At 40.5% G+C, this 22,615-nt stretch overlaps 1 protein-coding gene across 6 annotated transcripts in view; it reads right to left on the reverse strand.

Moving 5' to 3' along the window:
* Positions 1-8,067: 8,067 nt before the first annotated feature.
* Positions 8,068-22,615, reverse strand: part of NLGN4X (neuroligin 4 X-linked) — a 165,292-nt gene continuing 150,744 nt past the window's right edge. For all 6 annotated transcript variants that reach the window (XM_081197013.1, XM_081197015.1, XM_081197010.1 and 3 more), the window contains one exon: positions 8,068-11,750. In XM_081197013.1, coding sequence (XP_081053139.1) covers positions 10,904-11,750 — 847 coding nt within the window. In that variant the 3' untranslated portion in view covers positions 8,068-10,903. The remainder of the gene's footprint in view (positions 11,751-22,615) is intronic.

Consider the following 22,615-nt stretch of genomic DNA (forward strand, 5'->3'; position numbering starts at 1 on the left):
CAAATCGAATACGAGTTTGGAAGCAACTCACCTGTTTTAGTGGGGGGGAAAGAAGACAGCCAATGTGTCTTGTCAGGTTTTGTACCATGTCCTGGTACAGTAGTTCTCTTGGGGGAAAGTTTGTTCTGTCTATTTTTCTTCCTTGGCAAAGAGAAGAGAAGCTGCGTAGAAAGGGGCTTCCTTGGACTTGCTAAGGTTCTCCCTCCTCTCTCTGAAGAACATCAGTTCACCTAAACTCTTCCTTGTTATGAAAGACAGGAAGTGAACTCTCCTAATGGTTAGGGAAGGCTTTTTCCTGTAGAGAAGGGAATGTAATAACTTCAAATAGCTGATAATATTGTTGCACATCACCTCAGTCTCCATGTGGTATGAGATTCCAGAAGTTCCAGATATTTACCCAGGGTTTGGTTTCCTTGGAATGAAGGACAGTGGAGTCTATGGTGGCTTTCTAATATATGGTTTATCTATGCATATATACAACCTGAGCCTGTGATGTGGGAGCTCTCAGCATTAACACCTTAGAAGGCTTTGCTTCTCCCATAGTCATAGCCTTGAATTCAAGCAGAAATCTATCCTGGCTATCACTCTCAGGCTTCTGCTTGCTCCCAAGCCCAGCTCTATCACACACTATTGTCTGTCTCACTATCAGCCAAGTGAGGGATGGGGTCCAACCATTTCCCTTCTGGCACACAGCAGTTTCCTTTCTTATACTAACAACCCATACTTGGGCCATTATGGCCCTGGCCCAGCTACTTGAACAATATGATCTTCCATTAGATTCCAACACACACACGCCCGTCCAATCCAACTAACAACAAAATAAGTTGTCCCCCTCCAGAAAGCAGAACATAATAAAATAGAGTCTGCTGGGTTAGGCCAATGGTCCAGAATCCTGTTCCCACAATAAACATATCTATGGCAAGCATGACCTGAGCACAAAACCAGTATCACTTCACCTGTTGCTCCAGAGCAAAGAGCTGAAAGCACTCAAGTCTTCCTTTTGCCATCTTTCTTCTCACCTAAACACTGCCTTATAATGAGTCAGGTCTGGCCCAGTACTGCTGCCTATTCCAGTCAGCTGTAGCATTGCAAAGGGAGCTGCATCTTGGAGAGCCATTTTAATATACTAAGCATCAAACCAAGTGCTTTGGCATTTAACTATGTTCCCTCCCCATAACAATAAATGCAGACTGAAGGCCAGGAAGGTAGTGATTCTACTCCATTGCTCTTGGAAGTCAAACCGTCAACAGTGCAAGCAAAAACATCCCTCTCAAATGCAACTGAGGTTCGAATGATGGATTTAAAAATCAAACAGTCAAAAACTCCATTGGCCACATTCTATAATTTCACATACACCAGATGTGCCTCTGCACAGTCCTTAAACTTCTGATTTAATTGGGATGGAGGAAAATACAGGTGCATCTTCATGTTTGATTGAGTTACATTCCATTTTTTTCCTGTCCTTGCTGGATCACAGCTATGATACAGAAATGAATTTTCTCTCTCTATAGAAATCACTTTGATTTACTACAATATCCTTGTTGCCGCCCCCACCCCTCACCCCCACCCCGGTCAGGATTATCCAGCTTCAGGAGATACTTCAGCATCTATATTCTGTCTGGTTTATGTAACAATTAGCCGTTAAAACATTTAAAACATTTGCATCACTTGTTTCCAAAAGTAGCTCAAGGTGCTATGTATATGAAAGCAAAACCACCAAAACAACAGCAGAAAATATAAGAAAAGAACACAGCAGAGCAAATCAACAACAGCAGCACAATGTAGGTTCTTCCCTCCACCTATCGAAAAACCAGATGATGCCACATTTGACAGAACTGGTGCATGCATTTGGAATGTGTTCATAGCATTGGGGTTAAGGCTGAAAGAATAACACCCTTTAGACAAGTGTCATATGGAGGTGCATCATGTGTAGAAAAAAGCTTACTCCTTAATTAAGAGGAGGTTAAGGGGTGATATGATAGCCATGTTCAAATATATAAAAGGATGTCACATAGAGGAGGGAGAAAGGTTGTTTTCTGCTGCTCCAGATAAGCGGACACGGAGCAATGGATCCAAACTACAAGAAAGAAGATTCCTCCTAAACATTAGGAAGAACTTCCTGACAGTAAGAGCTGTTCGACAGTGGAATTTGCTGCCAAGGAGTGTGGTGGAGTCTCCTTCTTTGGAGGTCTTTAAGCAGAGGCTTGACAACCATATGTCAGGAGTGCTCTGATGGTGTTTCCTGCTTGGCAGGGGGTTGGACTCGATGGCCCTTGTGGTCTCTTCCAACTCTATGATTCTATGATTCTATGATCCCTTTGCTCCTTGTAAATTCGGAACCACATTAATAAGTTCTAAGCAATTCAAATATAATGCTTCTCTGTACCCCTTGACAGGTTTTCATCATATTTTCAGTGTCTGTTTCATGCAGTGTCAAACAAAGTTCTCTGTGATGCATCACTTCCTATTTTAAGAGGAGGACCCTGAGGTTGCACAGGTCTTCAGCCCTGGCCCCAGTGTTCATGGGTTTTCCATACCTTCTGGAACCCTAACACAAATGGATTCCAAGAAGGCAAAAGCCTATCCATATAGTTACCCTGTGAAGTGCTACAATGGGAAATTCTTTCCTAAGTTCCATTGCCACAATGTGTTTGTCAATTTTTGTGGTGTCAATTTTTGTCTGTTCTTGTTGTTGTTTTAATACTATTTTTTTACTTGCTAATTTGCATGTGGTAGTCCAAATGGGTGGCTTAACTTTTCTTGTCATAACCTGAATAGGTGTTTGTTTGTTTGTTTGTTAGGACTTGTTTACTGAAATTTCTTTCAGCTTCTGCAAAACTAAGTGCAGTACAGCCATCTTCTCAGAAAGAACTCTTCACAAGCTCAAGAGGTCAAGACACGAAAGCTTTAGCAACTAATCCACACCTAATGACCCTCCTAAGTGGTACTCAGAATATCACTCAAGAAATCACTCAAGATATCCCTCAAGTAATTAATGAACAAAAGAAGAAAAGACACACTAACCTGGGAACTTCCTCTCTGCCCAGAACGTTGGAGGCTATACACCACACCCCCTCAACAGTATTTATAGGAACTCAAACACTGAGATCCTGCTCTGTTCCAGTAACAAGAAGCCGAAAGCACCAGCCTGAAGATGACGAGTGAGACCTCGTCGAAACGTCGCCTAGACACCCCAACTCTTACACGGGAAGACACCCGAAGACACCAAAACCTGCATATATATATATATATCCAAAATGTACCCAAACTGAAACTTCCGAAATTGTAAGATGTCCTCTATAATGTTATCCAGTTCTATAATGTTATCCATAATTTGCTATGTACAATACTCGATGGCATAAAACAAAAAACCACAAGTGGCACTTAGCCCTTTAGGTACATTTTGTATGACTTAGGGCTCTTGTTAGAACACTGTTAGCAGCAAAAGTTTGAACTCAGTCTGATAATTTCTGAAAATAACAGAATGCTTTAAAATGTTTGTAGCATGTGGTCCATGTGTGCTTTATTCTAACAGACCAAAAGAGCTACCTATTTAGAGCTATAATGGTCAGTTAAAAATATGAAAGAAAGGGGACACATATCTCTATTCTACAAAGCAGCATAATTCAGACCTTGAATTATTACCTGAAGCTTGCATAAGGAGTTAAAAACATTTTGTTTATGGTTGGCTTTTTAGAAAGGATCCATGTCTGGCAGGTGGACTTCTGGGTGATATCCAAAAAACCGTTGCTGCTGTGTTCCCATGTACTTGCCTCTACTGTCTTATTTAATCTGCATGAACAGCGAGATATTCACTTTGTATACAGAAATATATATATGGATGACTACACATTAACTAGCTGACTACAAATATAATCAGCTGCAATTCCCTTGATGTTACAGGCTAAGCAAAATGCTGTCACACAATTAGACACACTGTGCCTGACTGTACCAGTTAACAGTAGTCTTTCACACATTAGTGCATAATTAGAGAAGTATAAGGTGACTGGGGAAATCTTGATATAGAACCAGGCCCCAGAACCTTAGCATCTCTACTCCCATAACTGATTTCTGCAAAAATTCTTGCAGATAGAGCTGTGTTCCCCAAAGGTACCACTTGGGCTACAATATGAACTGGGCCACCTGGCTGAACATTCAGGCAGCTGATTCCAAAGACTTAAGTTCCCATCACAGACCAGATACTTCAGTTTGGATGTGGACATTTTCTGAAGTCGTGTGAGAGACTTGACTAAAACTGAATCTGAGAACTATGTGCAAGATTTTAATTGGAGTAGAAGGGATGGACACATATTATTAGAGTGGAAGTAGAGATGTTTCTGTTTCATGACCAGTTTGCATGCACTTAATGATAGGTCGTTTCTCTTCTATACCCTTCTGTAGATTTTTTTAAAAAGTGAAAAATTCACATTTCAACTTTTCCCTCTAATGCAGGGGGCAAGTCCACTGTCCCTCAGACCTTGTGGGGGGGGGGGCGGACTATATTTTGAAGGGGGGGAGAATGAATTCCTATGCCCCACAAATAACCCAGAGATGCATTTTAAATAAAAGCACACATTCTACTCATGTAAAAACACGCTGATTCCCAGACCATCCGCGGGCCAGATTTAGAAGGCGATTGGGCAGGATCCGGCCCCCAGGCCTTAGTTTGCCTACTCATGCTCTAATGCATACTTGATACACATTATTCCTTTAAAATGCACATTTTGTATACTTTTCAATGCATACCTCAAATGCATTTCCCTCATAAAATACACATCCATGTGTGCATTCCCCCCCCCCCCTAATTGAAATGGTGTCACAAAATTCAAAGAAGTACATTCCAACCTGCATGTACATCCAGGACTGGAAAATTAGGTCAGTTTGCATCAAAATGCAAACCAAATAATTTTCTCCCCATCCCTTAGTAGATTTTGTGAACAAAATTATGGCTATACAGTATAACCTCTTTTCACAGAAATGATCTGGGGAACATCCCAAATGTTCAGATATACAAATGTGTGATTAAACATTCAGCACATACAGTTGTATCAATGGTTAAATGGCTAACATTTAAATAGCTGAAGTTTAGACAATCTGGACTCTTTTATAATTCTAGGGATGAGTAGATTATAATTATAGGGGTGAGTACATTCCTTCAGTTCCACTCATAATTACTTCGCAGTTCTCTTATGCCTTAGATTCTGCTCAAGTAGCCTGTTGGCAAGATACAAGAAATTTGGAATGTTAATAATGGATTGTGTACAAGAAAAAGTATTTATTTCTTTGAGATTTATAGTTTTAAAAAAGGGGGATCTGTATCCCAAAAGAAAATTTAAAAAGTAGCCTTCTCACATGAATGTACTAGTTACTGCTCAGGATGAAGCAAAGCCCCCAATAATTCAAACAGCAACCTCCAGAACAACTTCACAATATCTGCTTTTATGTATATATCTATTTTCTTCCCACAGGAGCGCATAAGTGTACCTGTTCTATATGCAAACACAGAAGCAAATCCTCCAAGAAAATCTACTTTTGTTCCAAAGAGCACTTATTTGGGGACGGAGCAAGGCTTCCCCTTTGGGAAACGGAAGTGCACCTTCTGATCACAGATATATCATGGAATGTGCGGCAGGGAGGAAGTTGGGAGAGCAAGGAATCAGCAAAAGCAATGGTGTCCTCATCTACCAAAGGAATCTTTCTGTTGAATCAAAAGCCTTCTGTGGATAGAAGTTGCCATCTGACCACAATGGCTGTGTTCTACCTCCATTCTCAGAGGGAGCATACCTTTGTATGTCAGTTGCTAGGAATCACAATTGGGGGGAACAGCATTGTTGTGTTAAGGTCCTATTGGTGAGTTTCATGTAAGCATCTGGTTGGCCACTGTGAGAGTAGGTGGACCATTGGCCTGATCCAGTTGGACTTTTCTTACATTCTTTTGTTTGCAAAAGTTGAAGTACGGACTGGAATCCGGCATGTAAATTGCACTGAAACCAAATTTGATGAAGGTATTTTAAGAAAACGCATAAATCTTTAAAATAATTTCAAATATTAAGTGCTTTAAATAAAAAGCCATACAGTGGTACCTTGGGTTACAGACACTTCAGGTTACAGACACTTCAGGTTACAGACTCCGCTAACCCAGAAATAGCACCTCGGGTTAAGAACTTTGCTTCAGGATGAGAACAGAAATCGTGTGGCGGCGGTGTGGGGGCAGTGGGAGGCCCCATTAGCTAATGTGGTACCTCAGGTTAAGAACAGTTTCAGGTTAAGAACGGACCTCCAGAACGAATTAAGTTCTTAACCCAAAGTACCACTGTATCTGTAAAATGAAAATCACACACAAACACACATTGTTTTTACCATCTTGAGCCTTGAGGGAGAAGGGGACAATACATTAAAATAAATCAACCGGAACTTACTTACCCAGAGAGACAAGCTTCTCCCATTTTATCTTTTCTCTCAACCTGAACCACTATCTTTTGAGTGTTTGTCGCAGTGAATAGATTCCCAGGTCTTGCATTTGGCTTGCATGAATGCTTCCCTGCACTTGAAATCTATGCTTGACGGTGCTAACTGTACGCTAAAAGAAGTGATCTAAGTATTTGTTCTCAACATGTTTGTTGGGACTGGACACACTTCTTGGTCACACCAGGAAGGCTGCAATTCTTAGGGCTGCATTCAAGGTTTCCATATGCTGTAGTTATCAATAATAGCTGTTTCAATATTTTAGAGAAATAGTGAGCTTTAATTGAAAGTCTAGCCTTTTAGCCTAGTAGTACAGGCGACAGACAGCTAATTCCTGATCTGCAAGAAGACGTGGTCTAATATAACGTTTACTCTCTATCTCTGTTTCTCATCTTTCCAGTATTAAATTCAGTTATCCATATTTTCATAACACTTTGTGATCCCCTTTGGTTTAGAGTCTTCATGGAAATGTCTCCTAATGCATACATTTTTGTATGCATTTTTGCCTAATATGCACACATCCCCTAATATAATGCATTTTGTAAGCGATTTTCACTGATATATGCCATTAGATGCACTTTGCGCTAGAATATGACTTTAAAAACAAACCCACAATGCTTGCTTAGAAAGCTGCATTGCAAAATTCAGAGAAATGTAGATTCTGAAGGAAGGCTGTGTTTCAGTTTCTGTATGGTTTTGAAAAGATCTAATCAGCTAAGATTGCCTTAACATCTGAACTGAATTGAATTTATCCCACATCCCTATCAGCAGGACACCCAGTTTGAGTCTCACCAAAGCCCATGCAGATGTTCCTAGGTTCCATTTGTGGCATTTCCAGATAGGGCCGGGACCGTGGCAGGCTGTGTGGTGGCGTAGGTGGGGCATCACTGCTCTCCTAGCTTCTGAACACAGCATTTCACTGGTGCTTACCAGCAGGAGATGGAGCAGGGCAAGGTGCAGGGAGCTTAGTGCTGTGTGGGACAGCACCCAACTCCCCACCTCTTGCCCCCCCCTCAGGTAAGCACCAATGACATGGTCTGTTTGGAATGTCCCAAGGATACTGTCATATGGGCTGCTAATGGGCTAGGAAAGACCCCAGCCTGAAACGTTGGAGATGCTATTGAGATGTAGTTTAAATGATATTGAGTTAGATACCAACAGTCTAATACAATATAAGGCACCTTCATATGTTCTTAAATTTGAGTTGCAGACTTTACGGGTCAACTTCAGAAACAAAACTAGACATCACTCCAACCTAATTGGACTGATTGCTAATTATGAAAATTTGGGCACATGTTGTTGTTCAAGCATTTCATTTTCATTTGGCCCCAACAACAGCTTCAGAAAAGTGATGGAATTCATATGCAATAACAAATAGTACTTGCTGTTTGGTAGTTCAGCATCAGGTATGGATTTCCCTTGGCAATAGGCTTACAGCAATGCTAATTATAATATGAACCCAAATCCAACCTACCAGTTGAACCCGCTGCCATACATGACAAGCCTCTATGGAGACCCGAGAGCTTAAGTAGAGGTGTCAGGTTTTTAAAATGATTGTTTTCTTTACAAAAAGGATAAACACATAATTCTTTGAACAAAGCATTAGAAAATACTGTGATATTTTATTATTAAAAATGCTGCTGAAAAGTTTATACATATGTGTCCAGCCATATATATCTTCTATCCTTACTTAAGGCAGAACCAAAAAAAGAAAAGAAAAATGCAGAAACAATAATAAAAAGAAACCCTGCGTGCCTCTTAAGGTCAAGAAGAAAAGCCTGGGAAAGTTCTTTTTTCTTTCCTTTTATAGTTTTTTTTCTTTTAAAGTATACTTTGTTGTTATTATTATAGAATCCTATGAAGAGCCTAAAAATTTCCATTTATAAATCATACATCTGTCCAGACGTATTAGATTATTAAAGTGACGTCATTGTCATCGTTTTTAAAAGCTAAAATCATTCACTTACAGAAACGGTTTTACCCAAATGTCACAAGCCTGACACAGTACTGTACATGTTGCTAGCAGAAGACAACTGGAAATACTAAACAAATACCATAATTCACATAACAAACATACCCAACTAAGATGCCATCACATCCCTTTCTCTTTAATCCCACAAGTCATGAAGAACTGTTGTGTCTTAGTGGAGGCAATGCGTCAATTGTGAGAATGGCGTAGAATAGGCCCAGCTTTAATTAAGATTACAGTAAAGATCATGGAAGGCAATTGTTTTTTTCCTTCATCCCCATTTAATATTGGGTGACAAACCGAGCTCTAAGCTCATGTAAACCCTCGCCAAGAAGCAGAAAGCATATACAAGTTTTCAATTTCCAACAAGACTTCAGTATGGGCCACATTAGTCAATTTGCTGGACTGCCAACCCACTTTTTGCGATTCTCAATGTCAGGACCTGCTTTCTTTGCCAGAAACAGTACGGAGCTGCGCCTATAACACAGCTAGATGAGAAGATGTCAAAGTAGCTGTAAGTTAGTATGTTGCAAGCTGTCTAGTCTAAAGGCAGAAGGCATCTTGTGTCAGATATGATTATCTGGGGATGATAATACAGCGTTGTGCCCTTTTTAAGACAGGGAAATAAAAAATACAATATACATCCTGGGAAAGATCTGATCATGTGCAGAGCAACTCTGTTCAAATATCTTTGGTTACCAACTTTAACTTCAGTTTTCTAAAGACAAAATATAAACCATTCTTCACTTATTAATAACTCAATTCTACCTTTATAACAGTTGATATTTTTTAAAAACTTTATACAGAGGTGCCAAGTATCTTGTTGGAACAGCTGCCTTTCATATCAAACTCCCCTGTTAACGGGAATAGAGCGATGAATTAAGAAAAAGGTTTGATGCTTTTGCACAGTAAAATGATCCAGCTTCTTCAAGGCAACTCACCTATTGTACATTTGATATGGTTTTCTTCTAGCTCTCCAGGCCACCCATCCTTTCTGTGGTGCAACAAAAGACTGTGGGCTTGGTTACAAATTACTACTGGGCCAAAAGCTCTTTATAGACTGTTCCGTCCAGATCTTCCCTCATACTTTATTAAACGAACAGTAAATAGAAACTATTTCTTCCCCATCTTCCACTTCATGTGTTTCCCTTGTTCAAAATAGCAGAGCAGTTGCTTCTCAGATCAACCTCTTCTGCAGACTGCTGGTGCAGGCAGAACTAATCTTCCTCAGAAAAAGACTGGCCAGAGAGGCAGACCTTCTTAATACGCATCAGGGCACTCACAATTTGGAAAGCAATGATTCATGGCATAGCGGATACCCAAAAGAAATAAAAACAAAAACAAAAATATGGACTCATAGCTCAATTTTAACAAGCTTTTTGTAATTCTTCAAATCTGTTTCTCTGTGTTGCAGTATATGAAGGCTAACACAAAAATAGGAAAGGAAAGGGAAAAAAAGGATTTATATATTTATATATTTATATATTTTAGGAAAACAAACCCAACTGTTTCCTATCTATGAACGCCTTAACATGCATGTGTGTAACCTGTAAAAGAAAATCTGGCAGGCCACACAGTCGTCTGTATCCTCGGCATGACATCATGTTCTCCTAGAAATGAAACATTAGGGAGAAAAAAAGAAACCCTCATGTGTTGGTTTACCACTAGTAATTAAGAAGAAAATCCTCCTTTTGGTCTCGGAGGAAACAGAGGTGGTATGATTAATGTTTATACACATAGATCACAACTGAAAGCACAATCTTTCTAAAAGCTCTTTTCAAACTGAAAACACCAATAAAAGCTTCTTCTTTTTAAAACTCACAGCTATGTACATTTTTTTTTACAAAGTTTCTTAAATATAGTTCAGGCTGGCAAGTCATCTCTTTGCACAGAACTATACGTATTTACTGCATAGTCAGTCCTATTTTTTTTTAATAATAAAATCTTATTTCCCCATTCTGGATTACAGCTTCTTATGATGGGTAAAAGCCCATGGTGATGTCTTTTGTATAACAAGGGCCATTCATGGTATGGCACATATAGAACATTTTTTTAAAATTTTATTTATTACAAAACTGTACAGTCACTGGCTCTGTGTTTCCAGAAGTTTCTGCTTCTGTTTGTTACACTCAATACATATCCTTTCTAAGTGATTCTCTTCAGGCCTCAACTCTTAACTTTCAATCAGAGTGGTTGAGATATTAAAGCAGTATCCTAATAGCAATGTACACATTTCACATTTCACAGGGTTTGAGAAGGTGATCTTTTTTTTTTTAATAGAATATCAGAGTTCCTATGAAAAGGATCTGTAAGAAAATTGTGTCTGCCTTTCTTTCTTTCTCTATATCTTTTTGTTTTGTTTAGACAAGTTGCTTGATGGAGAGTATGATTTATTTTCTTTGCTTCCCCCCCCCCCTTTTTCCTTATTTTTAATCTTCCGGGTGGCATGGGGTGGGGCAAATAACAGAGCTATACCCTAGTGGTGGAATGTCCATGGGGCAAATTAGTACTGTTTTGTCCTCCGCTGAAAGTGTTGAAAGTATGCAAAGGCTGCATTCCTGTTAATGTGTTTGGAATCATGGTTATGGTGTTGGGCGTCATGAGTGGAATGTCATCCGGAGATCTTCTAAGAGTGAGGGTATAATCAGGTGGACAGGTGAGTCTCAGGGTGTCGTGTGCCTGTAGTGACTCACACTCGTGGTCGTGCTCCAGCTGCTTCATCTGCAATGACATTATCTCTTCGTTCTGTATGTGGGCGATATCGTTGGTGGTGTTCCGCTGTGGACTGGGGCGTCTGTGCGTCTCATGACGTCGCTTGTCTTTTTTATAGTACAACGCGGCAAATGCTAATATGTTGAGGAATAACAGAGATGCGCCTACGGCAATGGTAACACTCAGCTCTGTGGAATAATCTCTCTTGTTTTCTATCAGGACACTTGCATCATCTGGAGACGTTTTCTGTGTGTCTTTCGAATGCTTCGGATTGTTGCTCGGTGTCATCAGTGGGCGCTTGGTGGTGAACTTCCCGCCAGGAGAACGCCTGGTGACGTAAGGGAATGATGTCATATCAGGAGGCGGCACCTTTGTGGTTGTGGAGACATACTGGAATATTTCATTCAGGTTGTGTAAATGTGGAACAAGTTCTAGCCAGAAAGCAACTTTCGTTGCTCGGTAGTGATCCCGGACTCTGGGTTTCAAGCCAATGTGTAAATAAAGTTGGTCCTTTGGATTATATTTAGACCAGGCTACTTCTTCAAAACGATTGGGTTTCGTATGGATAAACTTTGTATCCTGGGGAACGGGTTGGTTCGGATCCCTGTAAATATACAAACAAAACAATATTACAAAGCAGCCCCAAACCTGGAAAATAATTACATGCTCGGATATACTACTGCAAGCTTTAACAATGTTTATTTCAGGATATTGATGCTAGGTTTTGGTTCTTCAAGTTCATATATATAATCAGAGCTAGTTTTCTGTATTATGTTTAGACCAGGCTGTTTCTTCAAAAGGGGTGATTTGAACAAACACTATAAACTGGCAAATTGGCTTATATGGGTGCTATTCTGACTTCACTTCTCACAAATGGGATAGCGAAATTGTGATCTATAATTTGTTTTATTACTCCTAAGCCTTTGTACTGAATTCCCTTCCCAAAGTACTTCTAACTAGAACTATGCAGAAAGTACTGCCCCCACCAGCCTGAACAGGTTCCTCCTTTTCAAGTCAGATCCAACCCCATGCTTCTGTTTCTCCCTTATCCTCCAAAAACACAACCACCTCCCACAAGTAATAGGTGTTACCATGGGGAAATGTGGAGAGGGTAAAACGGCAGAGATCACTCCCTTCAAATGCATTATCAGCTGAAAATTACATGCAGAACATCATTCCTTGCTAGGAATTATGAAACTTGACTAAGAATTTCAGAAGGAAAACTACCTTCTGTGAGGCATGTGCAGCCAAGGGGAGACCCCATGAAGATTTTTCTTTCCACAATATAAGAAGCTGCCTTATTGCGAGCCAGACCACTGGTCCATGTGGCTCAAATTGCAAATACTGGCTACGGCTGGTTCTCCAGCAGGAGTCTTTCTCAACCCTACCTGGAGATACCAGGGATTAAACCTGGTACATCCTTTCCTCCAAAGGAGACCTCTGCCATTTTCCACTCCCCACATACCTACATAGTAAGAGGAGAAGGTGGCATGGAGGGCAAGTGAGTGGCAGGAAATTATGGTTTTTGAGTGTTCAAGTTATATGCTTAAAAAGTCCCTACAGCTCCCCCCCCCCCCGTTGTTAAATATTAAGTGTGGACACTAGAAAAGTCTGAATAATGTTCTGGATGAGTTGGAAGGGACTCATCCACAGCCATGAGCAAACAGTATTACAGAAATGTGGGTAATTGAAATAGTGAAGAAAATCTAAGGGAGCATTTATTTATTTATTTAGTGCATTTATATTGTACTTTATTTCTCTAAGAAGCTCAAGGTGGTATACATTTAATTCCCACAACATCCCTGTGAGGTAGGTTAGGCTGAGACGCTGTGACCGACCCAAGGTCACCCATTGAGCTTCGTGACAGAGTGGGGATTTGAACCCTAGTCTGCCAGGTCTTAGCCCAGCACATAGCTGTCAACTTTTCCCTTTTCTTGTGAGGAATCCTATTCGGAATAAGGGAATTTCCTTTAAGGGGGGGGGGAGTTTATAGCTATGGCCAGCACTCTAACCACTACACCACATGGGCTCTTGCAAGTTCTGCTGGTTCCCAATGTTTTGCTGCACATGCCCAGTGCATATCAAGGAACTGCAAACACAGGAAGGCATGCTGCAGTGAGCAATCTCTGTTTCACCCAAATAGCCATTGCTGTCAGCTTTGATCATCAGTAGCACCAGGGGGAAGGGAAAGCCCTGCCTGCTCACCCATGGGCAATCAATGCCCATTTCTTGCCAGTAGCCTTTTTATGCATACAAAAGGAAAGGTCCATGGGTGGAAATCTGTTTCCACACCAAGAGATCGTCTTGTTGCATCAGAGTGATTATCATTACTCTGATTATTAGGCGTCCTTATTAGACACTGCAACAAAGGACTCACATTGCTTTCAAAACAGAAATGGCGGGGGGGATAATATTTATGAGATACGGAGCCTTGCTTCATGCTTCAACAGCAGTTATGTATTCTTTCCCTGAAATAAGACAAATATGTGAATATCTTTGTTGCACTGCAATGGCTGAGCTCAGCATTCTGTCTTTTGTTACAAGCTACGTTTTTTCCTCAGGTTCTGTTTGACGAATTAGTGCTTTTTCAATATTGCTCCAGAGTGCAGAATGCATTACACCAAGGTTTCTCATTTTTATTTCCAAACATGTTACATTCATTTATTTTAGAAACGAGCATTACAGTATTGCTTTTCGCAGAATGCTACAACTTTTCAAAATATATTCAAAATATCCATAAGCACAATTAAATGCTCCAAAGGTTCCTTCATTGTTCAAACAGAGCTGCTGGTTATTACAGCAGGCAAAAGTATTATTTAAGCTTAATAATATCCTTCTGTTCCTTTGACAGAATTAGCCTTTCATTATTACTATTTTTAACGAAAGGGAAATTCTCTTGCCATTCAATGCAGCATTAAAACTTCTGAATAGCCCAATGTGGGGAGAACACTAGCTTATATAATTTATGAATTTTGCATATTGTGTGCTTAGTTCTAAGGAAATAATTTGATACTGTATTATTATTTTTAATATTATTAGCAAACCTTATGTTGCAATATCCATGTTTAAAACACTATTGTTGCCATTCTGCAGGACTTCAACATCTTCGGCAAAACCTATTAATTTTGTTTGTAAAGAATGCCACAGTATTAGTTGTTTTACAAATAAGGGAAGGGAAGGGAAGGGAAGGGAAGATCTGGTAAATCCTGAAGAGTAAGCAGTGGGATAATATGATCCCAATTCAGCTAAGGTAGACTTCACTTCACTTCAAAGTAGACTTGCTAGATCAGGAGCTGCACAGAACCAGGTGTACACCTAAATAACTATTATTTTGACAATATGGTACTTGACCAGGGACTCATAATATCAAAACATGAGATGCCAATATTCACTAGAGTCCAAAAATGATGCCGACAACGCATTTTGCATCGTGAAAGGTATGCTGGTTGTTTAAACCATTAATCTATGTACTACAATACCAATCCCACCTCTCAAATGATAATACTGTCAAAACCTGTTTTAATTCATTTTGATGCTCATATTTGAATTTCTGCAGAAGCTAAGACCTAAGAAGCTGGAGTTTGTTGAATCTTATTCAACCTGAAATTTGAAATGAAATGGAGAGATAAAATGTGCTCCTAAGGTACAGGATGGGGCGAAGTGCCATCCTCAAGTACCATCCTCAATTGTCATCCTCAATTTTTACTTTTTCTGAGAAGTATATCCCCACGTGAGGGATGCTGTCTTAAGAAATGCATCAAATTAAATAGCTTGCAGTGTATTTCTGGTGGTTATAGTTCAGTATCATCCATGTGGGAAAATATTCAAGCAATCTTGGGAGAGTAATAGGAAAATGTAGCCTTCTGGTAAGGAGGGGGGGTATGTTTCTATAATATAGAAACGTTACAAAAGTTTGATATAACTTAGCTCAGAACGTGAGCTTTTGCAGCTAGTAATCCTTGGCTGCATTAGAAGTCAAATGCTATTTCCCCCCAAAATTCTTCTCTGGTTCAAAATGTCAGCAAGATTCAGTACATGTACAGCATTTCTTTGAAATTAACTGCCTTGCTCTCACTACAGCTTTTGTTGATCGCCATGGAACTGTGCATTAGTATGCAAAGGCTTCCTTTAATGTTTAATCCATTTCTGCAGAATGCTGTGAAGTTTGTACTACATGACCTGCTGCATATTGGAAGCTGCCCTTTACTAAACCAGACTAAGTTTGTTAATCTAGCACAGTACTGTCCACACTAAATTTGAAGCAACTCTCCAGCACCATGGACAGGGGTCTTTTCCAACTCTAACTGGAGTGCTCAGGGACTGAACCTGGGGCCATCTCCATACAAAGCAAGTACAGTCATACCTTGGGTTGCAAACATTGTGGGTTGCGTGTTTTCAGGTTGCAGACTGCGCTGAACCTGGAAGTACCGAAACAGGTTTACTTCCGGGTTTTGGCACTTGCACATGCGCAGAAGTGCAAAATGGTGTCATGCGCATGTGCAGAAGAACCGAATTGCATCACGTGCATGCGCATATGTGGTGCTGTGGGTTGCGAATGTGCCTTCCGCATGGATCACGTTCGCAACCCAAGGTATAACTGTACTCTATCACTGGGCAACAGCCCCTCTTGGACCATCCAAACAAATAGGCTCGAGTGTGGGGCATATCTTCTGTCTTTGAGCTGATTCTTTTATCATTTCCTATGCTTGTTTCCTCCACATCCAGATCTAAAGTGAATGCCTTTGTACTTTTGGCTGTGTATGTTGGTGGGAGATTTCTCAAGCAGTTCTCCACTACAGACACAGGGGAAGCTGTCAACTTATACTGAGTCAAATGACTGGAGCATCTAGCTCAGTATTATATTCACTGACTGTTAATGGCTGCCCAGTTTCACACCTAGGATATTTTCCAGCTCTGAGACCTTTTGCATGCTATGCAGATGCTCTACCAATGAGGTATATGATGATATCGTGTGTGCATGCACTTGCCAATGGTACAAGTGGGAAGAAAACCCTTGGAAAGAAGAGTAGTAGTGCCCCCTCCTATGAGAAGCTTGCAATTACCAATTTGCTTCCAAATAGAGGCAAAAGGAGTTAACCCATCATGTACAAAGCCACTTGAGATTTAGTGATGAGGGTGGCACAGCAAAGTGTATGCCACAAACATTTATACAGTGCCTTCTCTGCTCAATTAATGACATTTTAAACAGTACTGTTTAGAGGGGATTGCACGCAAACGTTTCAGTCTCATTTCTGTGAGCACACTGAAGAATAAAGCTGGCGGAACTGGAAATACTGCATCAGTAAATAGCTGCTTTTGATTCCTAATGTTCTCCCGCTTTCAACAGCCACTGCCCTTTGTCACATTTCATATGCTAGCTCCAGTTACAGGCCGGAACACAAAATGACTTTTGCTCCTCATGTCTTTTGACACTTAGTGGTTTTGCAGCGTTGCCCTCTCCTCAAAACCTAGATCTTGTAGTGGGCCCATCAAATAGTGTGCAGTTTGTAAGCATAGGAAGTCTGAGGTCTGTGCCAATTAGAGGAATAGTGCAGAACCTCCAAATGATGCACTAAGTATTAATTGTATAGTAAGATTCTGGATGTTGCTTCCTTATTTAGGAATGGAAAACATGTCAGATTGTGTGTGTGTGTGTGCGCGTGCAACATGAGGGGCTAGGTATTCCTGATCTTAGGGTTTACTGGGAGGCTAGTCAGCTACACCAGTTATTTCTTACAAACATAAACAGTACAAGAGTCCCAGTGGAATACTTGCTTAAACATTCCAGGTTGCAAGCTCATTAAGTTTTCAAGACTCTGCTTGAGAGAAAGTGGCCATATTTCAGTCTCATAGCAGACAATGTCCACTATGTTAGAGACAGCAAACCAGAGAAAGCTAATTATACTATGGGGGGGGCACAACAGGGACTATGATGAGGAAGGGGTCCTTTCAATACCAGGAGCACAACTTCCAGGACAGCTAAAGAGACACATATACAGGGCTGTACTAGCAGTAGTGATGGTCAAAAGCTGATTGGTGCTATCACTCATTATCTGACCCTGAGAATTGCAAATGCAGGGCCCTCCACTTGGTGTGCAGTCAGATCAATGCTTGCTATGAACTTCCTCCTTCAGGGAGAGTATGATCCCATCCCGGGCACACAAGATACTGACTTCTGAGATCCAGGAAGCACTCACCCACTAGGATTCAGACAGTTGATTAGCCCTCATCTAGCCCATTACTGCATTCAGACCCATTCCCAATTCAGATGTTACAGAGAAATTGAGTTGGATATCATCAGCTGGCAGGACTTGCTGGTGTGTATGGCTGAGGCTGTGGGGCTGGAGGCTGATCCAGGGGAAAGGGAGAGTGATATATGGAGTTTTGTGCCTACTGTGAAGCTGGAGCCAGGACTGTAGGAAGAATAGTCTGTGCAATAGTCTGGGACCAGAGGAAGGACAGAATGAACTAAGAGCAGAGGAAGAAGCAGAGGAAGAGACAGTGTCTGAGAGTGGGGCAGTAGAATCTGCTCCATTACCTTCCCCATTGTACTCTAGAACCAGGATGGGCTTGGAGAGACAGGCACAGTAACACAAGAAATTGCAGGTTGTTTGTGCGCTCACATCAAATGAGGGTGGAAGCGTGGCCATGCCATTGCTCCAGCAGTCCAGCCAAGAGCACAAGCCTGGGGAAGGGATGCCATCTACTTAGTCATGTTCATGTTCTGAGCTACCAGAAAGTATGTGGTTTCTCAATAAAGAATCTAAACTATCAACCATTTGTCCTCCTTGGGCTGGGCATGCTCAGGACATCAGCATACTTATGACATCTGGCTCCAAAACTCCTAATAATGACTCCCAACAACGTAATCTAGATGTTAAAGTAGGTCTGAAAACAATATAGTGCCCTGCAGCAACCAATAGCTGAAATGTTTCAGGGGGCCAAGAAGCACTTATCCAATGCTACCTTCTGGAACCATTCCTGGAGAGAAGACTGGAACCACTGCAGAACACTGCCCCAAATACTTATCTCCTGTAGAGGGGTCTAAGAGGATGGTATTAAAAGCTGTATAGTAAGACCAACAGGTTTGCATTCACACACCCCTCTCCTGACAAAGGTGACTATGGCAATTTCAGTCCCCAAACTAGTTATGAACCCAGACTAGAATGGGTCTAGATCAGTGTTTCCCAAACTTGGGTCTCCAGCTGTTTTTGCACTACAATTCCCATCATCCCTGACCCCTAGCTGGGGATGATGGGAGTTGTAGTCCAAAAACAGCTGGAGACCCAAGTTTGGGAAACACTGGTCTAGATATTCAGTCTCCTTTAGGAGTGACCTGCAGTGGTATTGCCACTTGTATCTGCCTCTCATGTACCTTGCCCCCAAAGAGAGTATTTGTGACAAGGCAGTAGTTGTTAATTACCATGGGGTATAGGTTGGGCTTTTTCAGAAGTGGCACACTATCCTCTCCTTCAATTCTACATCGGTGTTATCAGTGCAGGGTGCTGCATTACTCTTTATAAGACTCCAGCTTAACCTCTACTCAGAGTGTTATTGCTTTGCCAGAAATGTTGCCACATGGCAAGCATTCACCAAGGCTCTTGTGTTCCTCACAGTCTGAAAAATCTGAAGGCCAAGAGGTTGGGAAAATCTCTTTTAAGGAACTGGACTGCAGTGTGTTCAGTGAGCACAAGTTAAACTGGAGTTTTGCATATCTTCATCTTTGCTTGTGAATGGTGTAGAACTGTGACCATCATTTTTGTAAGAAAATGTATTTTTTTAAGTACAGATAGTTTGGGTTTTGGTAAAAAAAAAAAGAACACAAAATATACAGTGCAATTGCAGAACACCATCTTTAGATTCTATTCATTCTCTCTTATTGATTCCATATTTTGTGATTTTCTCCAATGACTATGATATTATTATGAGTACTAAAAGGTTAGCAAAACTGAAAATACTTCACTTTTCAACAGAACAGGTGGGATTTCAAGGTCACACAGTTCCAAAAGCTTATTGTCAATTTAGAGCAAATCCAAATAGGGAATATTTGTTATAGTCAGTCTCATTTTGACCTAGTAATCATATTAACAGTTGGGTGCATGGTAAAATGATTAATGGCCCTTCCTAAAGATTTTTGCTGTCTTTAGGAAGTATGGTATAAATCCAGACCCAGGAGAGTGTACAATTTTATGTACACCCTGCTGAAATTAGCTCTTGAGCAGGCAGCCTGTGCAAAACTGCTTGAAATTATGAGTAATACTGACAGATGGGATCATGGGGAGCTTTTGTAATCCTTAGATAAATGCTGAAGCCTAACTTGTTAACACCCTGCAGGAATAATAATAACAGTAATATAAATAATAAGCAGATACAGAAGGTTGTGACATCCTGGGAATTGTTCTCCATATATTTCAGACACCTACATATTTGATTCTACAAGCACTGTTTATTAACAATAATACATCATTATTGTTGGGAAGAGAGGAACCCAGTTTAAGCAATGTCTGTTAAAAAACTAAATATGAGAGGTGATTGGGCAACCTATAAAGAGCTGCTAACAGAAGTGGAAGATCAATTAAAATTGAAAAAGGTTGAAGACATCAGAGAGCTGTTAAAATACTAGTTACAGTATAATCAATTAAATGATGTCTTCAAATTGGATAAATAGAAGGGTTTTGGTAAAGAGATATTAAGGTTGAAAAAGATCTGTTGTAAAATAATGTGAAATTACTTTTGAAAATGTATCAATTAGTTTTAGAATGGTTTACTAAAGATGGAGAAGTTAAATCTGTAATGATACACTGGGCAAGAGATTTTGGTTATAATACACAGATTTCATCATGGGAAAAGCTATGGAAAGAGGATTTGAAATTTACAGCTTGCTGTTCGCTGAAAGAAAATTATATGAAAATGATGTACCGTTGGTATTTGACACCTAGTAAAATAGTGAAAATGTGTGCTGGAAATGTAAAAGGAAAGAAGGTACCTTTTATCATATGTGGTGGCTATGTGGGGTTTTAACAACATTCTGGGAAATGATATATAATGAATTGAAAAAAATGTTTAAGATAACCTTTGTTAAGAAAACAGAGGCTTTTATGTTAGGAATTATAGGTGTGGAACTATAAAAGACTGTGTGGAAAATAAAAGACTGTTTATGTATGCAACGGCAGCAGCAAAGATGCTCTTAGCCCAGAGATGGAAAGAAGAAAAAGTACTGACCAGAGAAGAGTGGCAGACCAATCTGATGGAATATGCCAAAATGGCAAGACTGATGGGAAAGATCAGAAAGCAGGAAGACCAAATATTTGCGAAAGACAGGAATATCTGAGAGACCACTGTCAACCGTTGAAATCATTGACAGGAATACAATGACACTTGTAAATAACATAAATGTTATTTTTATCCATAAATGGATACTGTGAATATATAATAGATAGATTACAGCAAAAGATGCATGAATAAAATTTAGAAACGGAACCCATGGAAGGAAGGAGGGAGGTCTGAAGGTTTGAGAGAACCTTTTTTTATATAAAAATAAATACTGGTAAATTGTTATGTTTGTTGTGTACAATCTCTATTTAAAATTAATTTAATTTTTTTGAAAAAAGACAACAACCCAGAACACTCAAGTCTCTTGTCTCTTGTCTCCTGACCTGTTTAGCCTTTCTGGCTCAGAGACATTTCCCACTTTCAAAGAAACCTTTAAATTTAATTCCTCCATGCAATTCCGTGGGAATGGCCCCATTGGACTGAACAGATATGGGTAAAAATTGGGTGAGATCCAATTGTAGCATGAACAGGCATTGGCTCACATAACAAGGCTCCCCCCTCCCCTCTGAAGCAGGTGTGTGTGTGTGTGTGTGTGTGTGTGTGGCTGGAAGGAGAAGAAGTGAAACCGGAAGTCCAGATGCACAAATGTTCATCATTGGTTGAACAGTTCACTCATTCCCTACTTGATCTCACCGCCATAGTGTACACGGATGACATACAGCAATGCTTATCTGCAGTCAAAGTTATGAGTAGCGATTTAATTACACTCTAATCTTCAAATAGGATAATGTCATCGCACCAAGCATCGACCATGGCAAATATCAATTGGAAAGGAAATCTGAAACCACACTCCCTTTATGCGGGGCTCTATCATGATGCAAATTCCATTCAAAAGCCTTGATTGAGAAGACCTCTTCTGGGTTGGACAGTTTTGGTCTCTCCCTGTGTGGCCTACAGAGGGGTGTTCTTATCATGGCTTTAAAGAGGTGACAATTTAGTTTAGGATTTGGGGCTACCCTATGCAATTCCAGAAGGGACGTGGGTGGCGCTGTGGGTTAAGCCACAGAGCCTAGGGCTTGCCGATCAGAATGTTGGTGGTTCAAATCCCCGTGATGGGGTGAGCTCCCGTTGCTCAGTCCCTGCTCCTGCCAACCTAGCAGTTCAAAAGCACGTCAAAGTGCAAGTAGATAAATAGGTACTGCTCCGGCGGGAAGGTAAACAGTGTTTCCATGCGCTGCTCTGGTTGGCCAGAAGCGGCTTAGTCATGCTGGCCACATGGGCGGTGCCTCGGCCTATAGAGCGAGATGAGCGTGCAACCCCAGAGTCGGTCACGACTGGACCTAATGGTCAGGGGTCCCCTTTACCTTTTTATGCAATTCCAGAGAAAGCAGTGGCAGTCCACTCACAATTCAGAGCAGGATGTATTTGCTCCCAGTTTCTTTGATTTATACAATTAATTGCTTGGGGTGGGGGGGGGGGAGTGACTGCGGAAAATACATCACACAATGCAATCCTGGCTTTCTTAAGTACTAAAAGATCTGCTTACTCCTGAAATGTGTCGGGAGGATGCTACACATTTCTTTGAATTCTCCGATATTGCTGCATACTGTTCTCTGCACTGCAGTCGAGCTGCAGTTCTAAAAGCCCAGTTCTGCCATTAAATGTTCATTGGAAAGATTTATGGGCCTTTAGTGTGCCACAAGGACATTTATTTTAATTCAATACTGAGGCAAGAAAAAAGAGGAGGGGAAAAAAAGCAAATTTCAAAAGCAAAAATCAGAACCACAAACTCTGCTTGCTTTTTGGAGGGGAAAACGTTGCAACATTCCTTAAGAAATGGTACTTCCTCAGCTTTATTAATGAGCATCTTACGTCCACCTTCACTGTTATGTTTCCTTATTTGCCTTTGCAAAACATATACAAGAAGTTTCTTCTTTGTCTTAAGGGGCTACACATTAATATAATTCATTGGATGAGGAAAGGAAACACTGTTCTTTCGAGATCTCTCTTTTCCCCGTGTTCCCTTGATATCTTTTGAAAGTCAGCTAGGTAATTCTGTGGAGGAGGCACAATGGGCTTGTTTGATCTATACCATACTTTCCTTTTCCTTCAGTGTATTTTATAACCTTAACCTGAGGACTATGGCTTTCAAAAACATTCATGCCTTAATAACTGCATTGTTTTTATGTGAAACTG

The sequence above is a fragment of the Podarcis bocagei genome (genome assembly GCF_964188305.1).
Source record: "Podarcis bocagei genome assembly, chromosome: 6".
In the NCBI taxonomy this organism is placed as follows: Eukaryota; Metazoa; Chordata; class Lepidosauria; order Squamata; family Lacertidae; genus Podarcis; species Podarcis bocagei.